The sequence below is a fragment of the Neocloeon triangulifer genome, unplaced genomic scaffold (assembly GCF_031216515.1).
Source record: "Neocloeon triangulifer isolate White Clay Creek 2 clone unplaced genomic scaffold, ASM3121651v1 ptg000006l, whole genome shotgun sequence".
NCBI classification, from domain to species: domain Eukaryota; kingdom Metazoa; phylum Arthropoda; class Insecta; order Ephemeroptera; family Baetidae; genus Neocloeon; species Neocloeon triangulifer.
The window spans coordinates 737,113-750,988 of NW_026775549.1; the positions used below are offsets into that span (position 1 = coordinate 737,113).

The window sequence follows — 13,876 nt, forward strand, 5'->3', positions numbered from 1 at the left end:
ATATTTCACCTGCAGCTCTCGCTCGTTTCATCCGCGGAGAAGGGCTTAATCTGCAGCAAGAATCTATTTCAAAACGTAGGTTTTCAGATCTGGTTAATAAGAAAAAAGAGCGGATTATTTGAATTTTTTTAATGGCCTAACAAATTTAAGAATATTCTTTTTTCAGCAAATTTATTATTTTAAATATTAAAAAATAAATTAAACTGCACATTTACTCAAAATTAATATTTTTTTCTAATTAAAATTAAATAAACAGAAGAAAGATAATTTTTCCAAGACGGTATAGATGATTTGTGGCAACTTTTATCATTAATTTTTCAATTAAATCGGAAAAAATTTAATGTGTTATTGTATCTTATTTTTTTTTATATATTGGTAAAAACTTATTTGTTAAATAATTTTTGCACTTTTCTTATTTTTAAACAGATATTCTAGTAATAAATACAAGTTGTAGCATAGCTTTATTAATTTTTCTTTTGTTAATTCTTTAATTTATTTTAATCCTGAACCATCACAAATTAACAAACCCTTTGGGTCTATCAACACCTAATATTGTTTTCTAAGCTGAAAAAAGAGTGTTATTTGGTAAAGTAAATAATTGAACCTGCCATGATATTTATAAATTATTTCGGTCCATTTCACATCCATCTGCTTATTGGAGATGAAACGCAAAAGAGAAAACTTGGGGCGGAAAACTAACCAAACAGTGTGGTCGGAGTTAAAAATACATAAAGTGTGGTGTAACCAGCTTCCAATTACTTTTCTCAGATGAATAAACTAACACGCCGGCCGCCGCCGAGTCCCCGGCCCCAAATTGCAGCATAATGGGTGGCTCGCACATATATACTGTTTCTAACCGGGCTAATTTTAGCACTTATTTAGGTGGCAAAAAGTGTTGCATGCGTTAGAGGTGCTTCGGAATCGCAGCGCAGCAGTTTCAACCAACATAAACAGACACAGGCCGGCTCGCTCGCAGCGAGAAGAGAGTGATCGCCATTGAATCTCACAGTGGGAAAAAAACTAGGTGCGGTTTATTAATAGTCCGGTCCATGCGTAGGCAAGTTTGTTGTACGTGCAGCACTTTCCGTGTTATTTTATTTGGAAATGCATATATGCGACGAGCTTCTCACCGCTATATACTATATTTTATAATACAATGAACTCTCATTTCCAATGCACCCATGCATCTCTGAGAAAAGCAGGCGCCATTCAAGCTCGGAAGACAAACGACGAGGACATTGCACACATAAAATAATGGCGTGGCCACGAAATATTTTGTCGTTTGATTGTCCTCGGTGGATTTGTCACGTGAACCGCAAGATTTCCGCTGCAGTTTGTCTGAATAAATAACAAACTCTCTCTCACTCCACACAAACACACAACTTGGAACGCGCGCATTTATTTGGGAGAGAAAGATAAGGAAGAATTTTATATAGTTGCTCGTCCTCGATTTTGAGGTTGCAATGCGGGGAAATCATAGCCTGATAATTGATGTAAATCACGTTCGAAAACCAACCAGTCGTCTTTTCTTGCAGCGAAAGAGAGAATCAATCATTGTCTTATCTTTGTTTTTTCTCACACTCGAAACGATATTCAATTTATGCTTCTTGGACGGCCTCGTTTATTCTAATACTTTTTATGCACAACGAGGAAAATGCTTTTGGAATTTAATCGTACATCAGAGTCGCCGACATTTCAGTCTCTTCTTATCGCAATAACAAAGTAATCTCTGATAATCTCATCAACTACAATTATTGTCGCTATGTTTTCTAGTCTAAGGCCTATATATCGCAATAGCTAAATTTACAAGAGCATATTTTCCACAAATAAGATAATTCTGAATTTGATGGACGATGACAGACGAAATTGATTACGAATAGGAGATGGACTGACTCAACCGTCGGAATGAATGAATGAATGAGAGAGCCGCATGCATGAATTGAGATTTGAAACCCATCTTTTAATAATTATTAATTCAATAAATTCCCAGTCCGCTTTTTAATGCAGGGTCGATGCTCTTAAAACTTTTTCTCTCAAGAGCCGGTTGAGAAAAAGGCTGAGCTGGCGTTCTTTCAATTCGGAGAGCGCGCACGAGAGGCACATCTCGTCATTTCAATGCATCTAATTTCACTCTCTTTTTGTTGATGACGAGAGATGCAGAGTGCGCGGCGAGTTCGTTGAACTCTGGCATCATTCAATTTCTTCGGCAGCAGGCCCCGGGCGATGTACGCATTGCATTATTGCCACACACAGAAATAATTTTTATTACTCCGGCCTCCCTGCTGCTGCTGGATTGCCCCTTCCACCCTTGCTTGGCACCGTGCGTTCGCCAAAAGTGGTGCCGCCAGAGCACTCTAGTCCGCGCGACCCGAATTGACCGAAAGCGGGCCAAAAACGCACGCACCAATGCCATCTACGCCGAGGCGCCGCAGCTACCAAGTCTGCAGCTCGGCGCCTCGGAGAACAGAGGGCCGCTCGAAAAATTAATGCTGTGTGACATCACTTTAATCGATGCTGCTTTATCATCTTTGAATATTTCAATTGTGCAAGAGACGCCTTCGGTTTCATGGTCAATCGCATGATTCGATGGAAATTGTGAAATCTATGTCACACAAAGTCTGCTTGTTTGGTACATGAGTGACCCAAATTTGGTTTGCCTCAATATTTTCTGATGACAATAATTATATAAAAAAATCAAACGATCATTCCTTAATCTTTAAATAATAATTATTAATTTTTGAGATAACTCAGCTCCAAAATAAAAATCCCTATGTAGATTATCGTCGCATTTTAATTATAGCTTTCAAACAGTCGCGACATTATCCTAAATAATAATTAAAGGCGATTAATCTATTTACTAATTAATAAAATTAGCACTGATGAAGACTATCTTTCCAAAAGAAAATAATTAAAAAATTAAAATTAAAACATATTTTTCTGCGGATCACCAGTCAAAATATATTGGTGGAAATCAAATAATAATTAACATACAAACTCACGGGACAATTTTAATTTTTAAACTTCTTTACTTTACAATACAAAATTAGCGGAGAGAGAGCTCAAAGATAATGACTAAGTTGTTTTGCGCGAAAAAAAAACCAAAAAGTCTCGGCGGCAATTGCAGGAGGAAGCACCGTCCGGTTGGGCGACGGTCGTCACAGTGGTGTGCCCCCTCAGCCTTAAGCCAAGACACAATTATTTTTAGCCAGCCGGGGCCTTTAGGTTTCTTGAGCATCACAGAGTGCGGGAGCCAGCCATAATCATAGATAAATATACTCCAACGTCATAATCCGAGGGAATTCGGCTGCATAGTGTGTGTGTCGAGTGTTGCGCCTGCGAATCGATATTGTGCATTTCATGTGTGCATTATAAATTGTGAACCAGTTCCCAATGATGAGAAGCAGAGACGTGTACAAACGGTCTCCCAGGAGGAAGGTAAATCAAGCCTGTTTATTTTGCCTGGCCGCTGGTACGTTTTTTTTCCTCCACGCCCGCCGCGATTATCCGCAGCTCTCTCTCGCATTCCGCGCTTTTGTTCCCTCCTACTTATTTTTTCGCACCTGTCCAGTCCGCTGGCTTCTGCGAAGATCGATTTAATCTGCGAAACGCCACGGCCAATTTCGCCTCCCGAGGTGCGGCCAAACGCGCCGCTTTTGGCGCGTGCTTGTTTAACTTGATGGCCGCTCACTAATTTTTCTTTACACGCTCGGGCCTCATTTTGAACTGTCCATTAGTCGTAGAATAAGAAAATTGCATGAGTCGGTGACAATTGTGACGTAAGAAGTGGTGCCGCGGAAGCCATCATTGTTTCCTTGAAACAGAAAACACATCTGAATATTTTTATACATTTGAATGGATGTGTGCATACTATGCCGACGCAGCTGCCAACGTCGGGGGAAATCTGTTGGCATGTCTGTTATTCAACCGTTTCACTTCTTATGCTTTATTGGCAAATTTTAAATGCATTTGCGTTTTTATGACGAGCAAATCGAATTATTATATTAATAAGTTTAATATTTGAGAGTGCAAAATTAAAAATTTAAATTAATCCCTTGAGAAAAATTTTAAAGGAGGAACTGATATTTAAATAATATATGCATTTATTTACAAAATTTTTGTTAAAACGACCTGTACTTTCATTAGGAAAACACGTCAGTGAAATGGAATTAAAAATTAAACAAACACAACACCGACGGAGAATAAAACCTATTAATAGCGTGAGTGCGTCAAAACAAAAGAGCGCTCTCCGATCTGCGACACGCTATGCCTCAATCGGCCTAACTGCATTCGCTTAATTTCCAACGTATTAAAGCTGCGCCTGTAGTAGCGCGTTTCTTTGTTTCACCCATTACCAACAACGTAATATAAATTAGCCTATCATTCTTTGAAAATCGCATTGAGCTAAATAATAAAAAATAAAAATGACAAAATGTACGAGTTTGAATTTTTGTAATTATTTTTAATATGATAATCTTCATTTAAATTTCTAAAATAAGGGAAAAAATATATTGAAGGGAATTTTGTTTAAAAAAAAATCACTAGAGACAAGTAGGTTTTTCAATAATTTAGCAACGTAGTGGATCGATGTGTGACAGATACTGGTGCTCTCCAATAAATTTCAATTGAGGAGTTCCAACCCCTTTTTATAGAGGGTGGGATGACGTATTAACCCTCTCTCTGCTCCAACCCTCTCGACCGTGGCGCGCAATGAATGAAATAATTCATGGGCCACGCGTCTCGGTGGAATTCTCGAGGTGCTCGTACAAAAACGTGATCAACTCTCTGAGGCACCAGAAAGAAAGTGACCCCGTGTCGTATATATATGTACGGAGCAATCCCTGGCAGACATTTATTAGCAATGACGAAGTAGTGGTGGTGGCGACCACGATGAAGTACGACCAGCGACCCGCCCCTTCAGAGGGTTTCGGAGCCAAAAAAACTGGCCGAAAAAGGGCCAGTCCAATTGAGGAAAATCAGTTTGGCGTGTTTTTCGTGGAGGGGTGTCCAGTGGGCGCGCTGGTGAAGTGTGACTATCATAATGTATGCCTTTGCTTGTTAGTGGCGCATTGGGTACAAACACAGAGGGCAGGATATGTTGCATTGAGTCGCCTTAGATCAATAGAGGCGCCTGCGCCTGTCTCACCGACCGCCGCTCTAATAGCATAGGATCAGTTAACAATTTGCGACTTCCATGTAAAATATTTCCAGTTCTGGGACCAGGCTAGCTGCTCGAAGCTCGCCGCCGCCGAAAGTGCTCTTTCGCCCGAAAGTGCAGGTGCGATAGCGTGGCCGCCGATTCGGCCAATTGCGAAAGTGAGGCTGCGAGCCGAGAGGGGCGCGACGCACGCAAATCTCACGGCGCCCAGGAAAATGTGTTCCAGCAGCACCACCACTGGCTTCTTGTTTTGATATTCGCTCCGATTGAGCCGAGCGAGCCCGTTTCTGGATCTAGATGGTGCAGAAGAGGGATCATGAAGAGCGTAACATGATAGGATATAATCAGTACACACAGGGTTACAATAAGCTGTTCACGCAGGTAATTTCACCCCCGTTCTTTTCGCTCTTTTTTCCGCCCCAGCTGATGTCGCGCGCACCGATTTTCCAGAGTGTGTGTGTGTGTGTGTGTGCGTGCATTGATTCGGGGTGCTTCTTTTCTCGGCCGGGACCGAAAGTAAACAGGCAAAATGACGTTTTCGCCGCCGCTAATTGGATGAGTCGAGGGTGCTGTGAGGCACTCTGGGCCCTCTTTAATTGGTTTCCGCGCTCACATCGCTCGCGAAAATAACTATAATTGGATCACACAATCCTATATCTTATATTATTTGTGTTTTTCCAATACATATCCGCCGTGCTTGGACAGAGCTGTGCCAAGGATTGTTTGATTGTGGCTTTAAGTTGCGCCCATGACAAAGGTATAATATCAACGGCGGAAAATGCTCCAATTTCTATATGTTCTCTACACCCAGCACAGCTTTGCAGAGAGAGCTCCTGGAACTCCCCGTAGAAAATTTAGGTCCCCTGTCACTAAAATAATAATAAAAAACTGCTCTTCTACACGGCAAAAAAAAAATTGATTTAAATTTTATAGAAGAACAAAATTCGTGTGCCGCTTTTTAGAGTTTAGATGAGTGTGTCACACTTTTGAAACGCCAGTCACAACCCTTGTTTTTTTTTACCAACCACAAAACCCTTGAAACTAGACCGAAAAGCACGCATTCGTGTTGAAAATGCAGCACTTTTATCCACATCACTGGCCGCGAGTCAGTACCACCGGGTACTAACTCATCCCCGCGGAGTTTTGCAAGAAAGTTTTCTCATATTTTGCCAGCTGCTCTTCTCCCGAAGCTTTTTCCTGCAGTGAACTGCCACACTGATTTCCTCTTTTGTACAACTTTGCCCGTATTGAAAAAATTTTAAGTGGCAAAACGTGTCCGTAAACATACTGAAAAATTATCAAAAATTCCGTAGAAACAATAATTGCTAGATATAAATCACCTAGCGCAATCAAATTAGAAAAACATGCTGTACGTGAAAGGCGATTAAAACGTTTCAAGTAGTGTGTTGTCGAGAGTTTTGTGATCCAAGCAATTGGCTAAGTAGCCGTGCTCACTACTTGTGGAATGGGTCCCGCAGAAAAAATTGTATTTTTCCTCCTTTATTTTTGTATAATTAAAAAATTAATAATTGCAGGCTGGGGGTTGGTTAAAAAATAACGACGGACGAGCGGGGGCACTCGGTGTGCAGCACAGTGCTCCTCATTCTGTGGCCCTGATTATGGTCGTGCAGTGTGGCAAAAATCAATATACCACACCAGTGAGTCAGAGAGGCAGCTCTAATGCCCTGACTCGCGCGCTGTGCAGTGCGCTCTTTCATGAGTATACTCGCGATCCGCGCCCAGCTGGCCCTTCTTTCTTTTTTTTTTCTTTTGACACGTGCCGTGGCCAGTGCAGTCTGCTGCAACCATTTCAATCACGCAGGGTCACTCGCACTGCTGAAAGTGACAGTGATTTGCGCCGTGAATAACAACGGTTGCGGCTTGATTGACAGTTCAAAAGGGCCAAGTCCACCCGACGGATGAAAATGAAATGGCCCACTCTCGTCATCCGCTGGTCAGGAAACGCACCGGAAATTTAAAAAGTTTTAAATTTCAAAACGAGCGACGTGGAAATGATTTAAATCCAAAATGCTATTCGGTTGGTACCTCCAGTGTGATCTTTAACCTTTGCGGGTTTGAGGAAAATTTGGGTGTGTTCCTAGAAATTTTAACTGTTGATAATTAAAAAACTTATTCTTATAAAAGGTTTTTTAATTGAAGCATAAAAATTTAATTAAAAAACTTCATAAATGTTAGAGTAGGACGCGCTTTACTAGCGGCAGCAGCATTTCTAAAAGCGCCTCTATATAAAATACACAAACATAGAGCTTCAGAACGAAGGCCGCAGCAAATCAATAAAGCGAGCCACAATTGTTTGATTAAAATGTAGATCGCAGTGGAAAATAAAGTCATGTGTGTTGTTTTCCCCAGGTCTAGAGCGCCCCCTGTAAATAAAATGACCAAATATAAACCGCTGAAAAATGTCAAGGTATTCCAAGAGCCGTTCTGATTGACTCATTTTCTGTAAACATGTGTAAACGCAGAGCTATTTCAGTAGGTGTGAATATAATTTGGCGCATTGCTGGATATGCGGGCAATCCCCGATGCCTGCGCGTAAACGAAGCTATTTTCGCTCGGCATATTACCCAAATCCCATGGATTTCTTTAGCTTAATCCCCATAAACATAAGAAAAGCACCACGGAGTTAGATTGGCTAGCTAATAAAAAATTTTGGTAGTTAAAATTTAATAAATCATGCAGCCAGAATAGTAAAAATCGCTTTAGTCCCTCAATTTCTTTTGAAAATCACAAAAATATCCTCCGCTTTTCAACTTATGCAACTAGTTGAGCACCGAAGCCATGCCAGTTGCCTACTTCACTAAAAATAAAACGTGTTCAGAAAATCTACACACTCGTGAGCAAATAAATCGAACTACTGTCTCTTTTGTAGTTCTCAAATAGCATTTTAAGTATTGTGGCCAAGTAGAAGCACTTGTTTCTTTCTTTTCTATAGTTCACCATTTTACATTAATATTGCCAGTTTTACACAAAATTTATATTTTCAGGGCTCGGCCGACTCGAATTACTCGCAACCTTCGTCAGACCTGTCGCTAGATGAGGAAAAGGAGACTCTGAGAAGAGAGAAGGAACGCCAGGCTTTGAATCAGTTAGAAAAAGCCAGAGTGAGTGGCGAGTTTCATTCTCTCTTGCCCTCTTTAATTAGCGCCTCTCTTTGCTTCACAGACCAAACCAGTAGCCTTTGCAGTACGTACTAATGTTAGCTATGATGGAACTTTGGACGACGATTCGCCAGTGCATGGCAGCGCAATATCATTCGAAGTCAGAGACTTCTTGCACATCAAAGTAAGTATTGATTTTATGTTTGTTTTATATGCAGTCACTGTCTGCTCGCCGAGCCTTTTCAATCATACCACTCCCCATTTTGATAGCCCAAAAAAAGAGTCGGCATTTAGTTTTGTAATAATTTACATTCAACAATTAAAATGATTAAATTTTGATCAAAGCTATTAAATTTAATAAAATTTCAAAACCAAAAATATTTTAAGAAAATTATATTGTATTTTAGTTCTGGGTCACCAACAAAATTTGCTGATTATGTCTTTTCAGTTCCACTACATTTTATTAGCGAGGTTTGAAACTCGATTTGCACCTTTGTCATGATATTTTTGATATCTTTCTCGCAGGGTCCCATTATTTAATATATTTGCTGATATACGGAACATCAATATAATAAATTGTTCACGGTAAAATACCGTTTAATTCCTTACTGCAATAATATTTAAAGCATAGCAATGAACAATATATTAACCAGTCGCATTTTGCATTTCTAATCCCCTAAAAATCTGGTGCAACTAACGATAAAATTGAGATTTCCTTTTGTAGTTGTAGAAGAATATGTTATTTATATTGAGAGTTAAAATTTGCTTATTTAGTAATCGCTTCAAAATTGAAAAATTGATTTTTATAGTGACAGGAAATTGATTTGTTTATTAAAGCCTATAGAAGAATAATGACGATAAATGTTAAACTCAGTATTTTGTGTTATTAGTCTTCACAGCCAAAATTATAGAGTTTAAAAAAAAAATTCATTAAATATGATTATGGACACGCACAAAATTTCTCTTTCCGCTTCTGCGGATGTTGAGAATAAAATCATATATTGATTTTTTAAATTAATTTTACTCAGCAGAAACAGAACATCAAAAATAATTATCTTCATTTGGATGAATCAGCTATATAATTATGTCCTTTTTGTTAGATTATGTCAATGGCGTAAGAAAAATGTACATTTCCGTCAGGTTTCCGTATTAAATGGAAATGTATGCAGTATATATTTTTCAAAAGCATTGCTTACAAATAATTCAAGCCCCTTTAAATTGCTCCTCTTTATAAATGAACTAAACTGATTATAATTTACAGGAGAAGTATGACAACAACTGGTGGATTGGCAGGTTGGTCAAAGAAGGTTGTGATGTTGGTTTCATACCATCCCCGGTGAAACTAGAGAACCTGCGACTGCAACAGACGCAGGCTCGCAACTCAAAGCTTTACGCCTCAAAGACTTCATCATCCAGTAATCTAGGTGCTCTAGCGGGTGCCGATGGCAGTGGTCTTCCTACAGGCAAAACCGCCACCAGTTCCCGAGGTTCAACACCCCCAACTCCAGGCAAGTAGTCGCTTTAAAACATAAATAATCAGACACAATAAAATTTAAAATTGCAGTCTGGCGCGATTTCATTAAAAAAGAAAAAGTTTTTTTATCAAAATGAGAGACTTGCCTCAATTACTTTCTTGCCAGTTTTTTTTTAATTAAAGCAGCTTAATTGACTGGACGAAAAAAAATACAATTAAAAATTAATGCCAGTACTTTGCAGTAGTTTCGTTTGTGTGTCTCGATTTAAAATGGCAAAAATGTTGCAGGGGATGACTCAGACTCTGTGGGTAACACAAGACTTGGAAAAGGTCCAATCACCACGCCGCCAGCGAAAGAGAAGCGCAAACCCTTCTTTAAAAAGCAAGAAAACATGACACCCTACGATGTAGTACCTTCGATGCGACCGGTAGTTCTTGTTGGACCTTCCCTCAAAGGTTACGAGGTCACGGACATGATGCAGAAGGCGCTCTTTGACTTTCTCAAACATCGATTCGAGGGGAGGTAATTGAAGCCTCTTTTGATCTTTTGCATCGACTTTTCAATAATGGGAACTTCCTTCCGTTGCAGAATTATAATAACAAGGGTGACTGCCGACATCTCGCTGGCAAAGAGATCATTGCTCAACAATCCTTCAAAGCGTGCTATCATGGAACGCTCCAACTCTAGGTCTACTTGTTTAGCTGAGGTTCAAGCCGAGATCGAAAGAATATTTGAGCTCGCCAGGACCTTACAGGTGCGAAGATTCTTACAAATAATTAAGTGAAATAAAACGCTTTGGTTTTGCAGCTGGTGGTGTTAGACTGTGACACAATCAACCATCCATCGCAGCTGGCCAAGACTTCTCTAGCGCCCACAATAGTCTATCTCAAAATTTCTTCTCCGAAGGTCAGTTTAAAAAAATTACATTCACGTCCTCCTTACATTGAAAAAATTGTAAAACTTGTTAAAATACTCATTAGCGAATTTCAGACTTCTGATATTAGAGTGAAAAATAGTAAAAATAATAGCAGTGGGTGCTACTTTTAGTATAATATACTATTTGATCTTCCAGTTCTATATTTTCTAATTAAAATGTGCTGCATGAACAATCATGATAGCCCCCGAAAATCCCCAGTTTCCATCAAGTGACCTTTGCCCTTTTGGGTGTGGTTCTGCAAAAGTTTTTGAAACTCCAAAGAACTGCACTTTTTGCGTAGTCTGCGCAATGTAAATAGCCCACCCGCTAAAATCACAAAAGCATGCAGCCCTACGATCCCTGCCATTTCAAAAGTAATCATTCATCAATTGGAATTCGTTTTACCATTTCCATGACTATCAACGGACTTCTTTAAAAAATTATAGCCAGTGAGTACCAATGGCATTGTTTCGTCGTTGTCTTTTTACAATATTTGTTTTTGCTCAAATGAATCTTTTCTCTCTATTGTCAATGTTTCTTTTTGGATATTTTTCACTAATATTTTATAATGCACCAAAAACAGAGGTTCACGTAGTTTTCACTGTGTTTCCTTCAGAGTTCCACATTGTGATCAAACCCACTGAGAGTTGTAAATCGACTCGTTTGATATGATCTGAGCATGCCAAAAACGCAACCTCTCACGATAGTCGGCAGCATAATATGCATTTGGAACCGTAGTTTAGATATATCTGCAACTTATACCTGCATATATTATGTAGATGACTTTTGGGTTATTTTTGAGCGGGGATGTCGTTCGAGGGGTCACGAAATGACTATTGGAAATGTTAAATATACGCATGAGCATCAAATAATGGGGAATCAGTTTTTCGTTCAAATTTGCATGATTCCTCAACACACAAAAATACAGTGGAAAAATCAGGGAAATAATGTAAAACTTTCAGATAACGAAACATGAAAATTTCAATAAAAATGTACTCAAGTATTTTAGCAAATATGCAAAACAAAATCAATTCGGAACAATTTTGCATGAATTATTATAATTTTTGAAGGTTAATTTTTCTTATGAACGGAATGAAATTTGCATAAATTTTTCGATCGATTTGCCCGATCAAGATCTTGCTTGGCGCGTTTGCAACCCATCGCTAATCCGCCCGTTTTCCTGTCTTCAGGTTCTGCAGCGACTGATCAAGTCTCGTGGCAAGAACCAAGCGCGCAACCTCAACGTTCAGATGGTGGCTGCGGAGAAGTTGTCGCAGTGTCCGCCGGAGATGTTCGACGTGATCCTGGACGAGAACCAACTGGAGGACGCGTGCGAGCACATTGCCGAATACCTGGAGGCGTACTGGCGCGCCACGCACCCGCCGGCCCCACCTGCCATTTCCACCCTACCTTCGCCGCCCTCGAACGTGCCCGCTGGGGCGCAGCCCATGCACGGACAGTCGTCGCCCGGCATGGAGCACCCCCCGCGCAACTCGACGCCCCCCGGTGAGCAAACAACCCTTATTTCTCGCGAGCGCATTATATTCATTACACGCCCAGCAGTCTTTCTTTCTCGCAATTCTCTCTCTCATTAATTCATGCCTCCCGTGTCGTTCTCTTTCTCAAGATGTGCACACTCAACTATTGTACTATGTTTGTCGATTGTCATGAGTCTAAACACGCGCGTACGTAATTTCAGCTCACCTCGATTCCTACTACGGCCATGACCACCATGACCATAGAGGTACATTGCGGTGCTCGCATTTCTCTTTACGGCTCGTCCTTCGAGCCTTTCCAATTGCTTCCTTTTTCTTCCCAAGCGTGGCCTTCTGCGTGATAGTTTTGCAAACCAAAGACAAACTTTACTTTTGCGCACAAGGGAATTTTCCCGAAGCATTCGCAGAAAATTTATGCCTTGCTCTTGTAGAGTTCCTCAAGGACTGGCCAAAATTAATGTTATATATTTGAAAAATCTGAAATCATAAATTTCTTTCATTTACCGTTTGGAAATAATTTTACTTTCTTTTTATTTTTCACTTTCATTGCAACAACGTTTCATTTTCTATTTGTCTCTATAGTCATTAATATTTGTTAACATTTTCAAACAATGTCATATCCAGTTTCAAATCATTTGCTTCATTGATTATTTAAAACAAAAATCTCATTCTTTAGGCTTTTGGCCAATTATTTTTTACTTCAAATTTAATATAATTTCACTTTTATAAATCATGCAACTCATAACGGACGATACAAGTCCAAAGTATCGATTTTGAGTAGTCACATTAATATTCAGCACCTTTCATTAATATGAAGTTTTTTTATAGATTCGCTAGATTTATTGTCGTGTAGTTTGCAATCACGCAAAAGGCCTCCACGCAGTATACATAGTCGCTTTATTTTCTATACATGTATTTCTAAGATTTATTATTTTTGTATCTTTCTCTCTTCCTTCTTGTAGCGCTTGCATTTTCGTAAATTTATCTTTTTATTTCTTTCTGTTTTGTTGCGCAGCTGGTTCAAGAGGGGTCATTCGAACGGCAGTCATTCCAAACTAACTCCTGAAGCCTAACTAATTTTATATAAAATTGTGGGTGGAAGCCCCTTTTTGCATCCACATGACTATAGCTGTTTTGCCCAAAGGAGTTGCTATATTGAAACTTGAAAAAAGATGAGGATAAATGACGTTCATTGACAGTCTGTGTCAGTGGCAGACTGCACTTTTCATTACTTTTTCTGCTCCTAAAATTATTTGCCCCTCGCATTCCTGACGCCTTTAGATTTTTAAATATTTGGATTGATTGTGCCTGCCGATTCGCGAAACTGCAGTAAGTAGTTTTTTAAACAACAAAAAAGACGATTCAGCTAACAAAATCGTTATTCCACTAACACCAGCTAGACATAAAAATCTTCAGAGTGGAAAATGTTGACTAACACGCTAAAAAAACTAATTTGAGATTATTTATATATTATATAAAATCAAATTTTAATTTACTTTCACTAATTGTGTATTAATTTGAACAATGTCCCCAGAAACCAAAACCAGTTTTCTTTCAAATAAAAAATGAAATCATTACAGCTTGTTTGTTTGAGTCAGAATTTAGAAACCGTAGATATTTAGTAAATTTTGAGTTTGCAATATCAAAGTAGCTAGATATGAGTATAGAATTTATTTTTCTCCCAAGATGAAGAATCTAAACCAGAATTTGCACTT

The 13,876-nt window shown here is 39.3% G+C and overlaps 1 protein-coding gene across 8 annotated transcripts in view; it reads left to right on the plus strand.

Moving 5' to 3' along the window:
- The window catches only part of LOC132194161 (voltage-dependent L-type calcium channel subunit beta-1-like), a 47,533-nt gene that overhangs the window by 32,999 nt on the left and 658 nt on the right, over nucleotides 1–13,876 (plus strand). The window contains exons 1-10 of one of the 8 annotated variants that reach the window (XM_059615281.1): nucleotides 5,135–5,536; nucleotides 7,526–7,583; nucleotides 8,161–8,277; nucleotides 8,339–8,458; nucleotides 9,536–9,782; nucleotides 10,037–10,271; nucleotides 10,338–10,503; nucleotides 10,557–10,655; nucleotides 11,856–12,171; nucleotides 12,365–12,409. In XM_059615281.1, coding sequence (XP_059471264.1) covers nucleotides 7,551–7,583; nucleotides 8,161–8,277; nucleotides 8,339–8,458; nucleotides 9,536–9,782; nucleotides 10,037–10,271; nucleotides 10,338–10,503; nucleotides 10,557–10,655; nucleotides 11,856–12,171; nucleotides 12,365–12,409 — 1,378 coding nt within the window. In that variant the 5' untranslated portion in view covers nucleotides 5,135–5,536; nucleotides 7,526–7,550. Of the gene's footprint in view, nucleotides 1–3,178; nucleotides 3,436–5,133; nucleotides 5,537–5,654; nucleotides 5,913–7,525; nucleotides 7,584–8,160; nucleotides 8,278–8,338; nucleotides 8,459–9,535; nucleotides 9,783–10,036; nucleotides 10,272–10,337; nucleotides 10,504–10,556; nucleotides 10,656–11,855; nucleotides 12,172–12,364; nucleotides 12,410–13,176; nucleotides 13,871–13,876 lie in introns of those variants that run through there. The other 7 variants (XM_059615280.1, XM_059615279.1, XM_059615283.1 and 4 more) reach the window with 7 other exon arrangements.